Below are 21,701 nucleotides of genomic sequence, written 5' to 3' on the forward strand. Positions count from 1 at the left end.
CATCATTAACCCATCTTACAGCTCACAAGAACTTCTGAACTCTGGACTTTTTATCGCATGAGACGACACCTAGCTGTTCGAAGCATCCCCTAGCCAAAGGGTGAGGTCGCAGGGTGGCACGTTTTGCGCCATTGGAGAGGAAGGTTGTAGGCACCTTTGAGACAAATTTCAAACTTCTGCATTGCGATGTGTTACAAGTACGGTGCTTCAAAGAAATGATCCTTTTCATTTGTGGTGCAGCGTATGCTTCGCGGAAAGAGCGTGAACGTAAAATTAGAGGGATTCGAACTCCCACAATGGCTTATCAGCAGTCGATCTTCTCGCGAACTTTTCGCCACTGGAACAGTAAGAGAAAAAGTGTTAGTGGTACTCGAAGTACGCTCCGCCACTCACCTTTAGATGGATTGCAGATTGTAGATGCAAGTGAAGATGTAGAGAGACCACATGTATTCTATGACCACTGACTCGTTCTCTCAGACCGATTATCAAGCACAGCACAGTATCGCAAGTTCAAATTTCGATGCGGATGTCGATAACAAAGAGCGACCAAGCAAATCGATAGTGAAAGTTGTACAAGCTGTTTGTGTTACCAGGTGGGAAATATCACAGCAGCAGCAGCCTTTGTTCGGCAGATATAAAGAGAGGGCGGTCCACGGCAGCCGCAGACTTCCTGCAGAGATGTCTCGACTTGGACAGCTGGCGCTCTTGGCTCTTGCGCTGAGCGCCGCCGGCGCTTATGCAGCCATCAGGGACCTCGCCATCCCTTCGAGGCCGCGGCTCAGTGGAAGGATAGTCGGCGGGGCACCCGCCAACATCACACAGTTCCCCTGGCAGCTCTACTTTATCACGTGAGTGCTCTGCTAAGTTCAAAAAACGAACGAGAATGCAGCCTGCTGACGTTTTCGACATCAGACCGTATTTCCGTATGTGAAAGCCCCGTCATTTTGCAGGCACAAATAAGAGGGCTATCCACAAAGTACATTACGTTTTGGAATTAAAAATAAATAAAGTATTGGAAATTTTTTTATTATATACAGATGAAAGCCACACTTAAATACTACTTTTCTACATAGTTGCCATTTTAATTAAGGCACTTATCGTAGCGATGGACGAGCTTGGAAATTCCTTCATCGTAAAATTCGTCGGCCTGCCCTTCAACCATGTGGCGACTGTCTTTTGGGACAGAAAAGGTGTGATTTTTGTGGATTTCCTGGAAAGAGGCACTACAATAAACTCTGAAAGGTATTGCCGAACTCTGCACAACCTCAGAAGAGCAATACAAAACAAGCGCAGGGGAAAGTTGGGCTCAAAGATCTTGCTGATTCACGACAACGCCTGGGCCCACACAGCAAATGCCACTCGTGAAGTTCTCGAATCTTTAAGTGGGAGTTGTTTCCTCATCCCCCGTACAGTCCCGACCTGGCACCGAGCGACTTCCATTTATTTCCAGCAATGAAGAAGTGGTTGGCTATGCAGCGTTTTGAAGACGACGCACAACTTCAAGAAGAGGTAACCACGTGGTTGAAGGCGCAGGCGGCCGAATTCTACGACGAAGGAGTTTACAAGCTCGTCCATCGCTACGATAAGTGCCTTAATTTAAATGGCAACTATGTAGAAAAGTAGTATTTAAGTGTGGCTTTCATCTGCATATAATAAAAAATTCCAATACTTTATTTATTTTTAATTCCAAAACGTAATGTACTTTGTGGATAGCCCTCCTACAACGGGGAAGTGCTGTGCAAAGAAATTTAATCAAGAAACAAAATACGATATTTGCAGGAAGACAAAACAAACCACACACACACACACACACACACACACACACACACACACACACACACACACCTTAAAACAACTAGCGCACCACACTTCTCAAGACGGCCAAGTTACCGACCATGAACAGTAATTACCAACTGATGAGGTAGTAGCGTTAGCTCTGTCCCTCTTGTTGTTTGACCAGAACGGGATACCAAGCAAAATTTAAGTAAAATCACCCGTCTGAAGGTCACTAACCAATCTAATCTCGACTTCTTACTTTATAACACTACACAAGTAATTAGAAGTTCACGCCAGAATCTCTGCGTTGTTAACTTCCGCGGGATGACATGTGCCAAATCAATATTCTGCAGCCGTCCATAGGATGACAAGTGCCAAAGCAATATTATGCAGCCGGCCGTTGTGGCCGAGCGGTTCTAGGCGCTTCAGTCCGGAACCGGGCTGCTGCTACGGTCGCAGGTTCGAATCCTGCCTCGGGCATGGATGCGTGTGATGTCCATTGGTTAGTTAGGTTTAAGTAGTTCTAAGTCAAGAGGGCTTATGACCTCAAATGTTAAGTCCCATAGTCCTGAGAGCCATTTGAACCATTTGAACATTCTGATACAGCAGATTTGCTTGGCTGCAGTAAGCGTGTGTGACGCTTATGCCCTATACACCATCCCTCCATGAACCTGTTTGGGTGACCCAAGTATGACCTGTCATAACTGCAAAAGACATGGTAAGCACCCTTGTTACTCAGACCATGATCATCCTTTATAGACCCTAAAAGCGTCCTGATCTTAGATGATGGATGAATAACGCACTTCGAACAGTGTACCTGTACAATATCATCAAACGCGTTGGAAATCCGAATCACGGTTGGTCAGTTGCACAATATCTTCTGCTATAACCGTTCTCGCCGAAGGTGACTTCGAGATGAGTTGCCTCAACGGACAAACGTTCGAGATTTGAGATAACGTAGGTCCTGTGAACCAAGATATGAAGTATCCCTGTACGCTGAGCCGGATGGTGACAACTATCAGCTACAAGTTACAAACCATTGTTAGTTGCATTTCTATAAACGCTATGTCCAAACGCACCATTAACCTTCATCCTGACGAAAACATCATGGAAAGGAAGGCAGTCATCATTTTCCTCCTCCATATTGAAGGGGCTATTCGTGGACTGAATTCAGACGTTCTAAAAAGCACATCGCTCTCTGGTTGCAACTATGCCTTGAAAATAACGGCGTGTTAGAACGTAGACTTCACTCCAAACGCCAACATCTAATATCGCTGCCTTCTCCAGTTTCGGTTCCTAGGGAAGAATGGGCTGCCATTCCTCCGCAGACATTCAGAGCATCATTGAAGGTGTCTCCAACGTAGTTCAAGCTGTCATAAAGGTGAAGGGTGAACGCACGTAACATTACTGTCCACAAATAGATGTCCGGACACTTTTGATCTAATAGTATATATACACACATGATCCACACCGTTCCGGGAACTAGAAGTCTGCACCACGATACTGGTGTCTGTTTCAATCGGGTAACACAGTGTTCATTGTATTTCTGCTCTACTAACCGACTGTACCAGGTTCAGCATATCACATTGTTCCGGAATAGATATACACCTGGCTTTTGTGGTAGCATGGATCGTTCTAAACATAACAAAATGAAACATTTCTGATTGTTATACGAGTGAAATGAATTTGAGGCCGTGTTTCCCTAGAATGCCACCCATTCTTCCAGATGCTGGGTCAGAATGGGACAGCCATCCCTTTTCTTTTCTGGTTCTGTTCCACAGAGTTCAAGGCTTCCTCGGTGGGATAGACGGTAGTAATATATCAATTAAATCAGTTGGATGGTTGGGTGATTGGCTGGGGTGTAAAGGACTAAACAACAACATCATCAGTCCCTCAGTCCAGGGGCAGTTCATGAAAACTCATTGACGTTCTTGAAGTATGTTTTCTTATAACGAAAGTACGTTGGCACGGTAAGATCGAGGCATTGAAGGCAGCAAGGATGCCAGAGCTAAGAAGTAATTTACGGATTAGTACATCGCTCGGGTCGGTACGCAGCCAGGAGCACACGAGGGCTTGGTTCAAACGGCTCTGAGCACTATGGGACTTAACTGCTGAGGTCATAAGTCGACTAGAACTTAGAACTACTTAAACCTAACTAACCTAAGGACATCACACATATCCATGCCCGAGGCAGGATTCGAACCTGCGACCGTAGCAGTCGCGCGGTTCCAGACTGTAGCACCTACAACCGCTCGGCCACAGCGGCCGGCAGCACACGAGGAGTCAGCCAGGGCTCATCCATTGGCGAGAAAGGCCCCACCCCGCATCCACCCCCACCAGCCCGAAGTGCAGCGAAAACAGTTACAGAGTAAAGAATGTCTTCGAATTAAGGCTAGAAATTTGAAGGACATCTATTGGATTGTCAACAATAACATGAGGACAGAAACGAGTAATGTGGGAGGTGAGCGTCTCTGGGGCTCTGGTTACCAAAGGGGTCACACAACCCACAGCCAACTGTGTGTAGATTGCCGTTTATACAACACCACAAACGGCTGCGTTTCGAGTAGCGCCGTGACGGAGAAGCATAGTTGCTGATGAATGGCGTCGCATTGTATTCGTTGTACACTACTACTCCAGATAATCACCGTCGGCTAGTGCAGCGAAGGCCTGAAGTGAGGTCCCGTTCTTCCAATATTTCCTCTTGGCGTCATGTGCGGGCGCCTATCGTGTATGACTTCAGGTCATAACTCTTAATGATTTAGGGAACGTCACACAGGTACGTCACAAATATCCTGTACCCTCATGTATTGCGTCTCATGTGAAACTATCGTGGTGCCATTTTTTTCGACAGGACAATTCTCGTCCACACGTGGCACATGTCTCTATCAACAGCCTGCATGGTACTGAGTTACTCCCGAGGCCAGTAGGATCTATTGGGGTGTCTCCAATAGAACGTGTTTGAGACCAGCTGGGACATCAACCCTTCACAGTACCATTACCCTGGATATACAAGACCAGGTGTGAGCCAGTTAGCCTCAGGAGATGGTACAACGGCTTCATGACAACTTTCCGAACCGATTCAGAGCAAGCATTCAGGGCTGACGAGTGCAACGTCATACTGATAAGTGGGCTCATACTGCTATGCCAAGTTCTTTATAAATTTGACTTGATTTTGTAACCACTGCAATGACATCACATGGTCTCTCAACCCGAAAAGTTTCTTTCTTTCCTCCTCCTCTTCTGGGAGCTACATATTTTTTGTCAGGCATTGTATCTTCCATTAGATATCAGGCCACCCTGACAAAAATCACTTTCAATAGTAGCTGAAACGTTGGTTCATGGTTGTGCAATATCATACGGTTTACAGCCTAAAAAAATTTCACTCAAACTGATTGCCGCGAAAATCCGACGACTTACACCCCACGGAGAGGTCTGAGGTTTAGCCAAGAATGTTTGCTGCTCACGCTTGAAATGAAACTTTGTACGACCGCTCACATGCCAGCAATATCTGGAGTTGATAATTTCTGACAAAAGCTCTCTCGAATCTGTTTTTGTAGTTATCTCGTAAAATGATCTGTGCACTCTTTAAAGAGGTAACGAAGTTCACAACAGAAACATTAAATTGATTACTGACTCCAAGGACTTCCGTTATCATGCATATAGATAAGCAAAAACTTAATGGACTTGCTTAAAGTGGGCTCAGTAGACTATGAACGTGACAGCAAAGACAAGTGAAAAGTCTGTTAAGATCAGGGATCTGTTTTCTTTCATTACGGTAAATTAAAACTGAACTATCTTTTTGGATCAAATAATTCGCTGTCACGTCATCTGTTTGTTTTTAGCTATATCTGTCAAGAAGCAACCGTGGTGTTCTCGTGGGTAGAGCACTAGACTCCAGTTCTGGAGGTCCCGGATTCAATCCCAGGTAGAAGAGGGGATCTTATGTACTTCCGGTCCCTACAGGATGGCCCCAGCTCCACTCAGCCTTCTAAGGAATTGAGCATCTGGGATTTTTCCCGGGGGTTAAAGGCGGCCCTTCGCCACCTTCTCCCTCCTATTGCCGCGACGAGCGGAAGTCTGCAATTAGTCGCAGCCAGGCCAGAGGCCCATTCACGGTTTGAACGTAACAGAAATTTTTTTCGTTTTGTCAATTTTACATTTTGTCTCCAATTTTTATAGGAGATGTAACAGCAGGTATTCCTTTGTGTGAAACCGTTTACCTTAAACTATCACACTGCAGCACAATCTATATCATAAAACTCGCGTAAAGAAATGGTTCTACAGTGTTCTGATTTGTAAGGTTCCAGCTTTTTAAGAAAGAAATCGCTTTTGCTACAGCCATTCCTCAAGTATTTTGGCTCCAGGGAATACTGAATGACAGTGCAGTTAAAAATATAAACAGATATTCCCAATTACACATACAGACCGAATTAGTCACTCACATGTCGGTTGTACGGTGTAGCACAGCTTCTAGCCTCGATATGGTCCCAAATCGGAGAGACACAGATGCACAAGTTTCTTCAGGTACGCCACATCCAGCATAAGCCATTCATTGACGATCCAGTAGGACGTAGAGCTACCAAACTGCAGAGAATTGCTTTACCAAATCTCACCTGCTGTTCTTAAGTGTATCACACATTTCCTAATACATTAAGATCATTCGAGGTGCTACAGAGTACCTGAGTGTTCGCCAAACCATGGACATATGGATGCCGTCATGTGAACACAGTGTCCACAGCACACTCATCATGGAGATATGGATAAGAGGGCAACACGTAGACACCGATAATGCTGCTCCATAATAATGGTCCATGTTCACGGCCCCGAATCATGGTACGAGAAACACCTCCGAAACATCAGAGAACCCCCAGAACTGTGTGTTAAGCTTTTCATTGCGCCGTAGCTCCTCTATATGCCTTCTATTACGTGGAAAGAGGCAAAACCACGACTCTTTGTATTACAATGCATGGCTTCAGACACCAACTCCAATTCCTGTGTTGTCCCGCTTACTAAAGAAGTGTAGCTTTATGCGTTGCTCTGGCTTCTCTATAAGATGCGTAAATCCCAAAATGTCAATAACTACTTCTCAGTCTTATTCATCACATCATTCTGTAACATTTTGAAGAAGGTAATGCACTTCGGGCTTGTCACCCGCCTTTGTAGTAATGGGATACCTCATTAACCACATTTTGGATTTCAAAACAGCCACTATAGTGCGTTAACTATTTATTCCTTCACAAAGCACACAATAAAATCTTTAAAGAATACAATATCACCAATTACAATCATCTATGGCTTATCGAAGGTATTTGATTATGTCAGTTACAGTATTCTACTAAGTTTTTATGGAATAGGTAGTTTCACACATTCTCACTTAAGAAATAGAAAACAGAAAATTGCCCTAGGCTGTTCGAGTAACACGAAGCGGGATTTCTACATCGTCTGAAAGGGGAAAAATTAGGAGGGTGGTTTGAAAAGTTCTTGGAATCACCACGAGAGGTCAGCGCTGGCGCAACGAGTTGTTCAAGTAATATTCGTTGGACTGCTTCCTGTAAACACGCGCCATGTCAGTGCTCTTGGAAGAGAGCTGTGAAGGTGATATGATTCTGTTATTGTTCCCGCGTAGTGATTTGCGAAGATGAAAAAAAATCGAGATTCGAGCAGTGTTCAAGAACTTCATGCCGATTTCCAGAATACACTGTGGGTCTCTGCTCCATCATATTCAACTGTTGCCAAGTGTACAAAAGAGTTTAAATTTGGCCGGGAGAGCTTAGATGATCATCCGCACAACGCACAATGGTCGGCCAATTTGTGTCACTACTCCTGAAATCATTGCAGAAGTGCACAAAATGGTCATGAAGGATCGCCGGTTGAAAGTGCGTGGAAATTGTTCACGCTTGTCAGATGTCATCTGAAAGGGTATATCACATTTTAACAGAAGAATTAGAAACGTAAAAATTATCTGCAAGATGGGTGCCGCGACTCTTGACGTGCGCCCGCACACATGTGTCGTCGCTATGTCAAAATTACACGAACTAAAGTATGAATTGTTGCCACCTGATATGGCTCCGTCAGACTTCCATCTCTTCCCAAAATTGAAAATTTTTCGTGGTGGACGAAGATTCACTTCAAATGAAGAATTGATAGCTGCAGTTGGTAACTATTTTACCGGCCTGGAGGAAACTCATTTTCAAGATGGGATCAAGACACTGGAACATCCATTAGTCTACAAGGAGACTACATTGAAAAATAAAAATAGTCTAGGTGATGTAAGTACTTTTTTCCTATTCCGTTCCGAGAACTTTTCAAACCACCCTCGCTTACTGCGTGGTCCACGTAGTTCTATCATTTTCCAACTGCTGTTCTTGCTTTATGTTAATGATCCGTCCTTTTATTTAAATCAGCAGGCATGATTAGTCCTGTTTACAGATAACACAAATAGTGTTGTGACGCTTAACAAAGAATCATGAACACAGAAAATAGTAAATGATGATTTCATGAACGTTACTGACTGGTTCTACACAAACGGCTTAGCTTTGAAATTTGAAAAAAGACAGCTCATCCAGTAGTATCAAGAATGTTCCTAGAGAGTTCTAAGTTCTTACTTGTACATATTCAGAAAATAGCAATCTGGAACAAATACATAGTAGATACAGTAGAACTTCTTATACATATAGGTGTGGCAATTTTTATCATCATAATAACGGCCAATTTGGGGGATATAGAAATAACTAAGTTAATATCTTTGCATATTTTCATTAACTGATGTCTTGCGAGATACTCCACACTCAGACAAAAATAAAGTAATTAGAATTACGGGTGGAGTTCACATACATACGTCTTGCAGGCATTTCTTTAAACAGCTGGAAATAATAGCCACAGCCTAACAGTACATTATTCACTTACGAAATTCGTTATCAAAAGTCCTTGTACTTTAACACACTTTCCAAATTTTTTCTTAGTTTCTTTTACTGCTTGTTAAACGTACAGCTTGAACACAGCACTGGCGAAAGGCTATACTCCCTTCTCAACTACTGCTTCCTTTTCATATCTTTCGATACTTATAACTGCATGTGGTTTCTTTATAAGTTATGGATAAAATTGTGCTCCCTGCTGCTTTCAGATTTTGGAACGGTGTGTTCAAGTCAACATTGTCTAAATTTTTCCCTAACTCTACAAACACAGTAAACGTAGGTTTCAATAAATGTAGGTTTACCTTCTTCAGTTTATCTTCTAAAATAACACGTAGGGTAGTATGGCCCTAGTTTTGCTTCGGAACCCAAACTAACTTTCCTCGATATCGTCTTCTGTAAATTTTTCCATTCTTCTGTAAATAGCTCCTGTCAGTATTTTGGAAGTGCCGTTTGTTAAAATGATGATTAGGTGATATTCATAGATGTCGCCACTTGCATTCTTTTGAAATGGAATTGTTACAGTCTTCTTGGAGTATGAGGGTATTCCGCCTGTCTGATACGAGATGAGATAGTTTTATCATGACTGGATCTCTCAAAGATCTCAAATCATTGTGAGGGAATGTCGTCTATTCCAGGGGTCTTGTTTCAGTTTAGGTCTTTCTGAGCTCTATCACATTCTTCTCGCATCATTGTATCTCCCACCTCACTTTCATTTACTTCCTCTTCTCTGTCTATAAAGTTCCACATGTCTTGTGCACCTGCAATAGATAGTGGCATCGGTACACTTCACATTACCATCTAGCCATCGAAACTCTCTGTATACACATAAACAAATACACATTTAACATGAATTACATAAAAAATATTTCTCATCGCCTGGGTCCAACCAATGTTTGCAAGATTTTTCCCTTCGCTGCAATGCAAATGATGGGACCGTAAATATCGTCTCTAATATTTCCAACTGGGAGTTTAGCTTCCAATGAGTCATCATTCAAAAGCCCCGCCCCCCTCTACTTTTAATAGTGGGGTATGAAAAGCATTAAAAAACTTTCGTAATTTTGACGTCAGGTTCCTTTCCTTTTTATAACCCTTCTACATATTGCTTCACCGTTTTTCTTTTCCATCTTACAAGGAGACGGCACGACCGAGGAGTCGGGGACAGGCGGCACGGTAGCTCAGCGTGTTCGGTCAGAGGGTTTAGCTACCCTGTGTAACAAAAAAACTGAGTGAACGAATCAAAGATCAACCTGAACAGGCGTCATCGGACGTCCGCCACGAACAAATTCAATAAACAATCTAGAACAAAATGAGGTAAAAAAAAAGGTTTTTAGGGCTCGGATTCTTACGCCAAAGGTCTCATGTTCGATTCCTACTCTGGCACTTTTCTTTCTTCTGTTTCATTTTCTTTGGTTATTCCACCAATTATTCAGAAAGCTTCCCAAACCTAAATTGTCTTCAACAAATTAGTTTCTTTATTGAACAAAAATTGTTTTCTTTTTGTCCAACAACACAATTCATGGCGGTGGGTTTTCCATTTTTCATTGTAAAGTATACGAGGAGAAACACTCCTTTCTAATCAGAATAACAAAGTCGATTGGAAAACATTCAATTTTAATACATATAGTAATTATAAACAAGAACCGCAGTGGTAATTATCGTAAAAAAAAGCAATAATTTTTGCCACATCTTGCGCAACATATAAAAGCGGATTTTTTACAATTACAGGGCATTTGAAATAAATCTGTACAAAAACATGGCCCACTAACATTTACGAAAATGTTTCGAGTTTCTGACAATTTTGTGGCAAACCAGGCATATTGAATCATGTCTCTGAATATTGGTGACGATAATTGATGGTGAATTATAGAATGAATTTCGGTACAATCTTCCCGGGAATTAATTTCACGATTCTCCTGTAACTATGCGCTGCAATTTTGCAAGCAACAGAAGGAAAAAAAAGTGCCAGAGGAGGAATCGAAACCGAGACCTTTGGCGTAAGTGCCTGAGCGCTAACCATGTAAGCCAGACGGCAGCTCGGCAGTAGACTAACATTTTACACTCATAAGGCACCTAGTAAAATTTGGATCGATTTTTCTCGGGGTTTTCCGAGTATTGCGCCCTAATATTTTAACCACGTGAGGTGTTAGGGGTCCTCTTTCACCACACAAAATTACCGACAAATCCCCGACCCCACGGGCGTGCCGTCTCCTTGTTAGTACTGACTTTCTAGATGTCTTGATGTTCATACAGTTGTTTCTTTTTTCTCCAAGGATCTCTTTAATTATCCCATAGAAAGCATCTGCTTTTCCCCAAGTCATGCATGCTTATACAGTTTCTGCTTTACCATCTTGCATTTTCTGTCAGTCTCGTTGTTAGACCTCTTTATTCACTTTTGCCTGCTTCATCAGCTGTAGTTTTATTCTCCTTCCATCATATAAACCAAATATCTCGTATGTCATCCAAGGGTCTTGTCTTTTTACCTATTTGATCATGGCTTCAGAAAACATCGCTCTTGTGCAACGCAGCTAGCTCTTTATTCGCACGAAGTAATGGCCGCTATCGACAGGAGATCTCAAGTTGAGTCCGTATTTCTAGATTTCCGGAAAGCTTTTGACACCGTTCCTCATAATTCTTCTAATCAAGCTGCGGAGCTATGGGGTATCGTCTCAGTTGTGCGACTGGATTCGTGATTTCCTATCAGGAAGGTCGCAGTTCGTAGTAGTAGACGGCAAATCATCGAGTAAAACTGAAGTAATATCAGGTGTTCCCCAGGGAAGCGTCCTGGGACCTCTACTGTTCCTGATCTATATAAATGACCTGGGTGACAATCTGAGCAGTGCTCTTAGACTGTTCGCAGATGATGCTGTAATTTACCGTCTAGTAAGGTCATCCGAAGACCAGTATCAGTTGCAAAGCGATTTAGAAAAGATTGCTGTATGGTGTGTCAGGTGGCAGTTGACGCTAAATAACGAAAAGTGTGAGATGATCCACATGAGTTCCAAAAGAAATCCATTGGAATTCGATTACTCGATAAATAGTACAATTCTCAAGGCTGTCGATTCAACTAAGTACCTGGGTGTTAAAATTACGAAGAACTTCAGTTGGAAGGACCACATAGATAATATTGTCGGGAAGGCGAGCCAAAGGTTGCGTTTCATTGGCAGGACACTTAGAAGATGCAACAAGTCCACTAAAGAGACAGCTTACACTACACTCGTTCGTCCTCTGTTAGAATATTGCTGCGCGGTGTGGGATCCTTACCAGGTGGAATTGACGGAGGACATCGAAAGGGTACAAAAAAGGGCAGCTCGTTTTGTATTATCACGTTATAGGGGAGAGAGTGTGGCAGATATGATACACGAGTTGGGATGGAAGTCATTACAGCATAGACGTTTTCCGTCGCGGCGAGACCTTTTTACGAAATTTCAGTCACCAACTTTCTCTTCCGAATGCGAAAATATTTTGTTGAGCCCAACCTACATAGGTAGGAATGATCATCAAAATAAAATAAGAGAAATCAGAGCTCGAACAGAAAGGTTTAGGTGTTCGTTTTCCCGCTCGCTGTTCGGGAGTGGAATAGTAGAGAGATAGTATGATTGTGGTTCGATGAACCCTCTGCCAAGCACTTAAATGTGAATTGCAGAGTAGTCATGTAGATGTAGATGTAGATGTAGATATGATGCCTTCACTATTACACCTCTCAAGAGTACCCATTCGTCTTCTATTATTTTCCTTATTCCTATTTCAGTAAAACGTAGTCTAATACTTCCTTTGCGACACTCAACAAATTCTGGTTATTTCAACTTATACAGGTCCAATATTCTTTTGTTCCTAATTTTCTGCCATTTCTCCGATAAATTGTGCTTAGAGTACTCATTTGCCTCCGATTTCTAAATCTCTGTTTTATTATTATACAGGGCGAGTCAAAAAGGAATTCAGAACTTTAGAACGACGTAGAAATTTATTGAGACACCTTACAGAATCGATAGATGTGTCATTTTGCAGCAAACAACCTCTAGTTTGATTCACAACCTCTAGTTTGATTCACATACTGCATCAGTATCCCATTCCGCTACCAGGAGCGCCAGTGTAGTGCACAGTTGAAATGGCTTCTGTCACTGGTGTGGAATGTGCTCACTGTGTGTTTTGGTTTCATGAAACGATTCGGCGTAATTTTTGCACCGAATACGCTAAAGAACCTCCAAACAGGCCTACAATTTACTCGTCGCACAAGAAATTTGTTGAGATGGGTTGTTCACTTCGACATGATAAATCACCAGATCGACCGTAAGTCAATGATCATGTCGAACAGTTTAAGGAGAGCTTTGCCATCAATCCACAAAAAAACAATGCGACACGCGCCTCACGAGACTGGCATTCCACAAAAGACTGAGTACATTCTATACGTTTACGCTTGAAACCATGCAGATTCCTAATGGCACAGCACATTAGTGGTGCAGATAAGATTGCTCGTGGGAAACTCTGGATAGAGGACGACGATACATTCCTGAAAACAATCATCTTCAGCGATGAGTCTCTATTTCCTATCAGTGGCATGATGAGCACCCACAACTGCAGAATATGAGACAGCGAAAATCAGTATGCAACGCTGAAACGTTATCTGTTTTATGCCCTTAGCAAACTGTTAGTGCACGGCCCTTTCTTCTTCAAGAGAAAACTGTCACTGGTTTGTGTATCAGGATATGCTTGAAAACTTTTAACTCCACACAACGATGAAGATGTCCGTGATGAGATGGTTTACTACCAGAAATACGGTGCACCACCTCATTTCCTCCTCATGGAAGTTCTAAGATCGCTTGCTAGGTCGGTGGATTTGCTGTGAAGGGCCAATCGCATCACCACTTGACACCACTGGACTTTTTTCTCTGGGGTTTCAGTTCCTTCCCTACCAAACAATTTAGGGGACCTGAAAAATTGATGCTGCCATTGCACAACTTACACCCAATTTGATCCAATGACTGTGGGAGGAACAGATTACTGGTGGGATGTTTGCACATCAGAAATGGTAGTCAAATCGAACCAAAACGATACTGGATACTTTTATGTGAAACCTGAGGTTGTTTGCCACAAAATGATAGATCTGCTGATTCTGTAAGTTACCTCAATAAATTTCCATATCTTTCCAACGCTGCAAAGTGATTTTTGTATTACCCTGTATAATCTGTTTGAAACCCCCTGATGTCTCCAGGCCTCTTCCTGTACACAATATTCTTTAATAATTATGAGACTAAATATTAGCAATGATTAAATTGGACTTTGTGAAAAATTCTACCAGGTGGCATCGCCATTCATTCTTTTTCTCTAGTTCATGTTTTCCTACCATTTTTCCTTCTTGTCCTTTTCCTACTACCGAATTCCAGTCGCCAATAACAATTAAATGTTCATCTCCCTTACTATCTGAATAGTTTTGTTTATTTAATCATACATTTGTTCAATCTCTCTATCATATGTGGAGCTAATAGGTTTATAAACTTGAACTAATGTGGTGAGTGTTGTATTTGTGTCTGTCTTGGTTATTATAATGTATTCAAATAGCTTACCTGTATTCTTACTTTCTTATTCATTATTAGACCTACCTCTATTCGATTTTGTAGTGATAACCTTGTACTGACATGACCAGAAGTTCGTTCTTCTTGCCATCGCACTTCACCAGTTTCCACTACATCTGATTTTATCCTATCCATTTACCTTATTTAATTCTCTAACCTATCCACCCAGTTAAGGGCTCTAATTCTCCAAGCTTCGGCCCATAGGATCCCAATTTTGTTTTCCTGATGACAATATCTTCCTGAGTAGTTCCCACCAGGAGAATAGAATTGATTACTATTTAAATTCTGGAACATTATATCCAGGAGGATCCCATCGTCATTAAGCCATAGCGTACAGCTGCATGTCCCCTGGAACTATAAAGCCTGTAGTTTACCTTTGCTTTCAGCAGTTCACACCAATTTTTGTTTCTCGTGACGACAACATCCTCCTGCGTAGTCCCCACCTGGAGAACCGAACGGGGTGCTGTTTAACAGCCAGAGCCCGTGAAAATGCTCGAAAGGTCTCTCTTCAGAAACCACATGTTTGTCTGGCCACTCCGATGTTGTTGTATCAATGGTAACATTACCTGTATCACAGAAGCATACAAGCTCACGCAGTATGCAATGCTGCAAAATGCGTTCATATTCTTCCACTTGTAGCGTTTTCTTAAGCACAGTAACGGGACCATACATTAATCACGAAAAATATTCCGATATCGTAACACTAGCTTTCCTGTTGACACTACGCGTGACGGCAGATAACATTTTCTAGGTATTCGCCACACTCAGAACCTTCCGTCGCTATATCGTTATTCACCACTGTAAATCACTCGTTTACAGTCATCCACTGTGCTATGGAGTCGTTCTTTACACCACGGCAAGCGTCGCGTAGTAATGGTATCGCTTATCAGTAACTGTTTGTCCACTATGGTTCAAATGGCTCTGAGCACTATGCGACTTAACTTCTGAGGTCATCAGTCGCCTAGAACTTAGAACTAATTAAACCTAACAAACATAAGGACATCACACGCATCGATGCCCGAGGCAGGATTCGAACCTGCCACCGTAGCGGTCGCTCGGTTCCAGACTGTAGCGCCTAGAATAGCACGGCCACTCCGGACGGCTGCACACTATGCCCCAATTTCTCTGAGCTACCTACGCACAGGCTTTGAGCTAGATGGACTGCTGGTAGCACTTTCGATCTCACAAATGATTCCCTTTAATGATTCCTACGATTTCTTACAACCACCCTCCGCAATGTTCGATGGTTCCTGCCATAGGAAAAAGAAGAATATTCGAAATTCTTCCAATCCATCTGTGGCACGAATCAGCAAACCAGTTTTTAATAGTATTAGCTGAAAACAGTTTTGGTTACAATTTTAGTTTTTTTATTTATCAAGTACGCGTTTCATCTTATTTAGGCATCTTCAGGCTGATCTTAATTTGGTATTCCTTATGACGATCCTTTAGGCAGCGTACGAAGGCGATGTTGGCCTGATGTACTCGACGATGCCCTTAGCTACACTGTCTAAAGGATCGGCCCAAGAAATACCAAATTAAATCAGCCTAAAAATGCCTAAATAAGGCGAAACGCGTAGTTGGCAAATAAAAAAAGTAAAATTGCAACCAAGACTGTTTACAACTAATACTAATAATATTCGACATCGAGGTCATTGGAGATGGCGCACGAACTCGGATTGTAGCAAGGACGGAGAAGGAAACCGGTCGTGCCCTTTCAAAGGAACCATCCCAGCATTTGCCTGGAGCGATTTAGGGAAATCACGAAAAACCTAAATCAGGATAGCCGGACGTGGGTTTGAACCGTCGTCCTCCCGAATGCGAACCTATCTCAGTTCGATGGTCCCTGCCGTTCAGTAGGGGAGAGTCTTGTGGAGTGAAACGTTTTCAGACTTTCTCCTCCAACCAACCCACTAATACAAATTTAAAATATTTTCTTGTCCCGTTTTAAAATGACACTAATCGTAGCAATCATTTTGTATACTACAGTCTTTTTCTGAAATTTCAAAAATTACTCCAAAAGAAAAAGCTTTTTCTCCAAATGTCAAAAACTGTTTCTAGGTACAACATGGTCATGCGCCTAGGGACAAATATTCTATTCAAATTTAAAAGTGTTTCTGTAGAAAAGATCTTGTCTCTACTGTATACAGGATGAACGCTAGTACAAAACCGACGAAGTGCAGGTACGGATTCTTGACTGGAGATGGAGGAAGAAAGATCTTGCGAACATGTGTCCACAAATGCATCGTTACCACGGTAGATGGCGCTGACTAATAAAAGTTCCCCTGACCTCTTGCCGTGCGTTCCTTGTGTGTTGAAGGCTGTGTGATTGATGCAGTGTACTGTAAGCAGCATAATGCTCCGGTATTCATGTCGGGAACAGGCCAAGATGGGCTTTGTGTACGGCCAAGCAGATGGAAACGGTCGAGAGGCAGCACAGCTATACCAAAACAAGTATCCTCACAGACACCAACCACATCACACAATATGTCAATCCTATTTCGGGCGTTTGTGTGATCATGGGTCCTTTCAGACAGACGAACGTGCAGGGAGGCGGCGGACTGTGCCTACATCAGATTTTGAGGACCGTGTTTCTGCCTCTCGACCGTTTCCATTTGCTAGGGCGTACGCAAATACCATATCGGCTTGTTGCAGACATGCATAGCGGACCATTCAGCTCCTTACACTACGCTGCAGTCTGCAACACACTAGGAGCAGAGGTGAGTGGTCAGAAGAACTATCATTCGTCAGCGCCATATATCTTGGCAACAATGAATTCCCGGACACATATTCGTAGGATCTCTTTTCGTCCATTTCCAGTCAGGAACCTGTCCCTGCAGTTTTTCGTTTTTACTAATGTTCACAATATGTAATAGTGTATGCATTACATTATGACTCTACCACACAATAACAATCAAAAAACCAGTTACAAGCTACATACGTTCTGAAACAGAAGCTATTGGTAAGTAACAGAAATTTCGCTTTTGAAGACAGGGAAAATTGACAAAACATTAGGTAAACACATTTCATTTGCAACTATGGGGTGTTTCATGATAGAAGACCTTCTGTTTCAAGGTACAAGATGGTGATCGACGGACGAAGTATGGCCTAACCGTCCACAAGTTATGTGACTTGTTTTAAAAATGAACAGAATCTTACTCCCCATAAAACTCTGTAACTGGGGAATTAACGATACTCTCGAAATAGTTTTAATGGACAATACAGCACTTAAATATAAAATACTCATAATACTCTGCACAAGAAGACGAGCTGTTGTCTCACACCAAGAGAAACAGTCATGTGATTCTAAAATCACTCACTAGTCTGAAACACCGTTCAAGAAACTCATGTATTCCTTGATACACTCTGCTTCAGATACAATGCTCTTCCTTGTATGAGGTATTCCTGGAGATGTGGTTGTTCCTTCGCGTTTCCACTTCACAACCACATCAACAACAGTCGACTTGGGCAGCTTTAGAAGGGTTGAAGTGTACCTGACGAATCAATTATTCAAGTGACATCTCACAACTAGTCCACATTCGAAGTGACTGAGCTCTCCTGAGCAACCCTCTCTGCAGTTACTGTTTCTCTACTGACAGGACAATACTCCACTCCTCCTTTTATACTACGTCCTTTAGTGTCATATACTGAGGCAACAAGTCGTGGGATAACGACATGCACATATTTAGATATCGATAGTACCTCGTATACGAGGTATGAAAGAGCAGCGCAAAGGCGTAGATGACATTCGCACTCGGTTGATTCATTTGAAAAGGTGATTGTGACCAGACGACAGGAAATAACAGACTGTGGACGTGGTATGGTAGTTGGAGCTGGACGCATGAGCATTCCATTTCGGAAATCGATAAGGAATTCAATATTCTGTGACGCACAGTGTCAAGAGCGTTCTGATAATACCAAGTCTCAGACATTGTCTCTCACCACAGACAACTCAGTGGCCGACGGCCTTCACTTAACGACCAACTACCTGCGTTTGCGTAAAGTTGTCAGTGCTAACAGACAAGCAACACAGCGTGAAACAATCGCAGAAATCAGTGTAGGATATACGACGAACGTATCCGTAAGGACAGTGCGACGAAATGTGGCGTTAATGGGCTGTGGAAGCAGACGATCGACGCGAGTGCCTTTGCTAACGGCACAACATGGCCTGCAGCTCCTCTCGTGCACTCGTGATCGTACCGGTTCGACCCTAGACGACTGGAAAACTGAGTCCCGATTTCAGCTGGTAAGGGTTGATGATATGATTAGAGTGTGGTGCAGACCCCACGAAACCACGAGTCTAAGTTGTCAACAAGGCACTGCGCAAGCTGATAGGGGCTCCATAATGGTGTTGGCTGTGTTTACATTAAATGGACTGGGTCCTCTGGTCCAACTGAACCGATCACTGACTGGAAGTGGTTATGTTCGACTACTTGGAGACCATTTACAGCCATTCATGGACTTAATTTTCCCAAACGACGATATGCCACATCACTGGGTCACAACTGTTCGCGAGTGGCTTGAGAAACATTCTGGACTATCGGAGTGAACAGTTTGGCCACACAGATCGCCCTACATGAATCCTATGGAACATTTGTGAGACATCGAACTATCAGTTTGATAAGTCACAGCTGCAAAATACTAATACAAATTCTTTACAGACGAATGGAAAAACTGGTAGAAGTCGACCTCGAGGAAGATCAGTTTGGATTCCGCAGAAATGTTGGAACACGTGAGGCAATACTGACCCTACGACTTATCTTAGAAAATAGATTAAGGAAAGGCAAACCTACGTTTTTAGCATTTGTAGACTTAGAGAAAGCTTGTAACAATGTTGAATGGAATACTCTCTTTCAAATTCTAAAGATGGCAGGGGTAAAATACAGGGAGCGAAAGGCTATTTACAATTTGTACCGAAACCAGATGGCAGTTATAAGAGTCGAGGGACATGAAAGGGAAGCAGCGGTTGGGAAGGGAGTGAGACAGGGTTGTAGCCTGTCCCCGATGTTATTCAATCTGTATGTTGAGCAAGCAGTAAAGGAACAAAAGAAAAATTCGGAGTAGGTATTAAAATCCATGGAGAAGGAATTAAAACGTTGAGGTTCGCCGATGACATTGTAATTCTGTCAGAGACGGCAAAGGACTTGGAACAGCAGTTGAACGGAATGGACAGTGTCTTGAAAGGAGGGTATAAGATGAACATCAACAAAAGCAAAACGAGGATAATGGAATGTAGTCGAATTAAGTCGGGTGATGCTGAGGAAATTAGATTAGGAAATGAGACACTTAAAGTAGTAATGGAGTTTTGCTAATTGGGGAGCAAAATAACTCATGATGGTCGAAGTAGAGAGGATATAAAATGTAGACTGGCAATGGCAAGGAAAGGGTTTCTGCAGAAGAGAAATTTGTTAACATCGAGTATAGATTTAAGTGTCAGGAAGTCGTTTCTGAAATTATTTGTATGGAGTGTAGCCATGTATGGTAGTGAAACATGGACGATAAATACTTTGGACAAGAAGAGAATACAAGCTTTTGAAATGTAGTGCTACAGAAGAATGCTGAAGATTAGATGGGTAGATCACGTAACTAATGAGGAGGTATTGAATAGAATTGGGGGGAACAGGAGTTTGTGGCACAACTTGACTAGAAGAAGGGACCGGTTGGTAGGACATGTTCTGAGGCATCAAGGGATCACAAATTTAGCATTGGAGGGCAGCGTGGAGGGTAAAAATCGTAGAGGGAGAACAAGAGATGAATACACTAAGCAGATTCAGAAGGATGTAGGTTGCAGTAAGTGCTGGGAGATGAAGAAGCTTGCACAGGATAGTGTAGCGTGGAGAGCTGCATCAAACCAGTCTCAGGACTGAAGACAATAACAACAACAACAATCAAGCTATCAGTTCGTATACAAAATCCTGGACCAGCAACATTTTCACAATAATTGCGAATGGCTGTAGAGACAGGATGGCTCAATATTTCTGCACGGGGCTTCCATCGACTTGTTGAATCCATTCCACGTCGAGGTGCTGCACCAGGCTGGGAAAAAGGAGGTCCCATACGATATTAGGAGGTATCCCGTGTCTTTTGTCACATCAGTGTACAGTGATCCATTCTTCATCACATAGGTGTGACTGGGTACCTTTGCTCAGACAGTGTAAATGGAAACCAAACAATCTATCATACAGGGCACGCATGGTCACTAAGCACCTAGATGGGACGAGTTGAAGACTTTCTGAATACGATTGAAAGCTCAATAAACTGTATTTGTAAGCCATATGTTTCTTTACGAATGTTATTCCTGATTTTTGTTCATTGGTGTGATTTGTAATAATGTCGTGTGATAGCTAAATTGCCTTGTTTTATGGAAACGAGTGCAGCCGTTCTTTTGTGTGGCAGAGGGGGCAGCAGCGACTGCGGGGCGTCCATCGTGAGCAGCATCTATGCGCTGACCTCTGCCCGCTGCGTCGTGGAGGGCGATATCTACAGCATGCAGGTCCGGGCCGGCAGCTCGAGCCGGGGCAGCGGCGGCTCGTTGTACACGGTCACGGTCATATTCTGGCACGCTAGCTTCGACGGCTTCGACAACGACATCGGCGGGCTGCGCGTCTCCGAGCCCTTCGTCTTCGGCCCCGACGTGCAAGCCATACCCGTCACCTGGAACGAGACGGCAGTAGGGAGCCCCGCCACGGTCGCCGGTTGGGGCGTCTCCTCGTCCGACGGCAGTCTCCCCTCTGAGCTCCAGGCAGTCACCGTCGAAATAATAGACACCGCCGCATGCAATGCCACCTACGGGAACCTCACCATCAACATGATCTGTGCCGGAGTGAGTGAAGGCGGCAAGGACTTCTGTGCGGGCGACGAGGGCAGTGCCCTAGTGTCCGGTTCGGAGCAAGTGGGAATCGTCTCCTGGAACAGCGGATGTGGGCTACCCGGCTATCCTGGCGTCTATACCTATGTTGTACCCTTGCGCAACTGGATTTATGGAATTCTTGGTGGAGTCTAATGCACCTGTTTAATGTATCATCTCGCTGCTAGTGTACAGAATATCATCTCTCTCTCTCTCTCTCTCTCTCTCTCTCTCTCTCTCTCTCTCTCTCTCTCTCACTCTCTCTCCACTTGTAAACAAGCAACATTTTCAATAAAGTACACTATACAGTCAATTCGGCTCCCAGGTTTCTCTTATTAATGTACATTAAGTATTATACGCGACACTGTCGATATACACTACTGGCCATTAAAATTGCTACACGAAGAAGAAATACAGATGATAAACGGGTATTCATTGGACAAATATATTATACAAGAACTGACATGTGATTACTTTTTCACGCAATTTGGGTGCATACATCCTGAGATATCAGTACCCAGAACAACCACCTCTGGCCCTAATAACGGCCTTGATACGCCTGGGCATTGAGCCAAACAGAGCTTAGATGGCATGTAC

The 21,701-nt window shown here is 43.1% G+C and overlaps 1 protein-coding gene across 1 annotated transcript; it reads left to right on the top strand.

Annotated features, from left to right (window-relative positions):
* The first annotated feature begins 636 nt into the window (after positions 1-636).
* On the top strand, positions 637-21,417 carry LOC126272737 (trypsin alpha-3-like). Its single transcript, XM_049975793.1, has 2 exons — positions 637-848; positions 20,654-21,417. Exons 1-2 carry the CDS (start codon positions 679-681, stop codon positions 21,258-21,260), a joined length of 777 nt encoding a protein of 258 aa, XP_049831750.1. The 5' UTR covers positions 637-678; the 3' UTR covers positions 21,261-21,417.
* The last annotated feature ends 284 nt before the right edge of the window (positions 21,418-21,701 follow it).

This window comes from Schistocerca gregaria, chromosome 5 (genome assembly GCF_023897955.1).
Source record: "Schistocerca gregaria isolate iqSchGreg1 chromosome 5, iqSchGreg1.2, whole genome shotgun sequence".
Lineage (NCBI taxonomy): Eukaryota > Metazoa > Arthropoda > Insecta > Orthoptera > Acrididae > Schistocerca > Schistocerca gregaria.

Bases quoted from the DNA above. Each gene is read 5' to 3' on its own strand.
- LOC126272737 (XM_049975793.1), top strand. From the start codon at position 679: ATGTCTCGACTTGGACAGCTGGCGCTCTTGGCTCTTGCGCTGAGCGCC. The intron at 849-20,653 runs GTGAGTGCTCTG...TTTGTGTGGCAG, and splicing joins TGGCAGCTCTACTTTATCAC to AGGGGGCAGCAGCGACTGCG.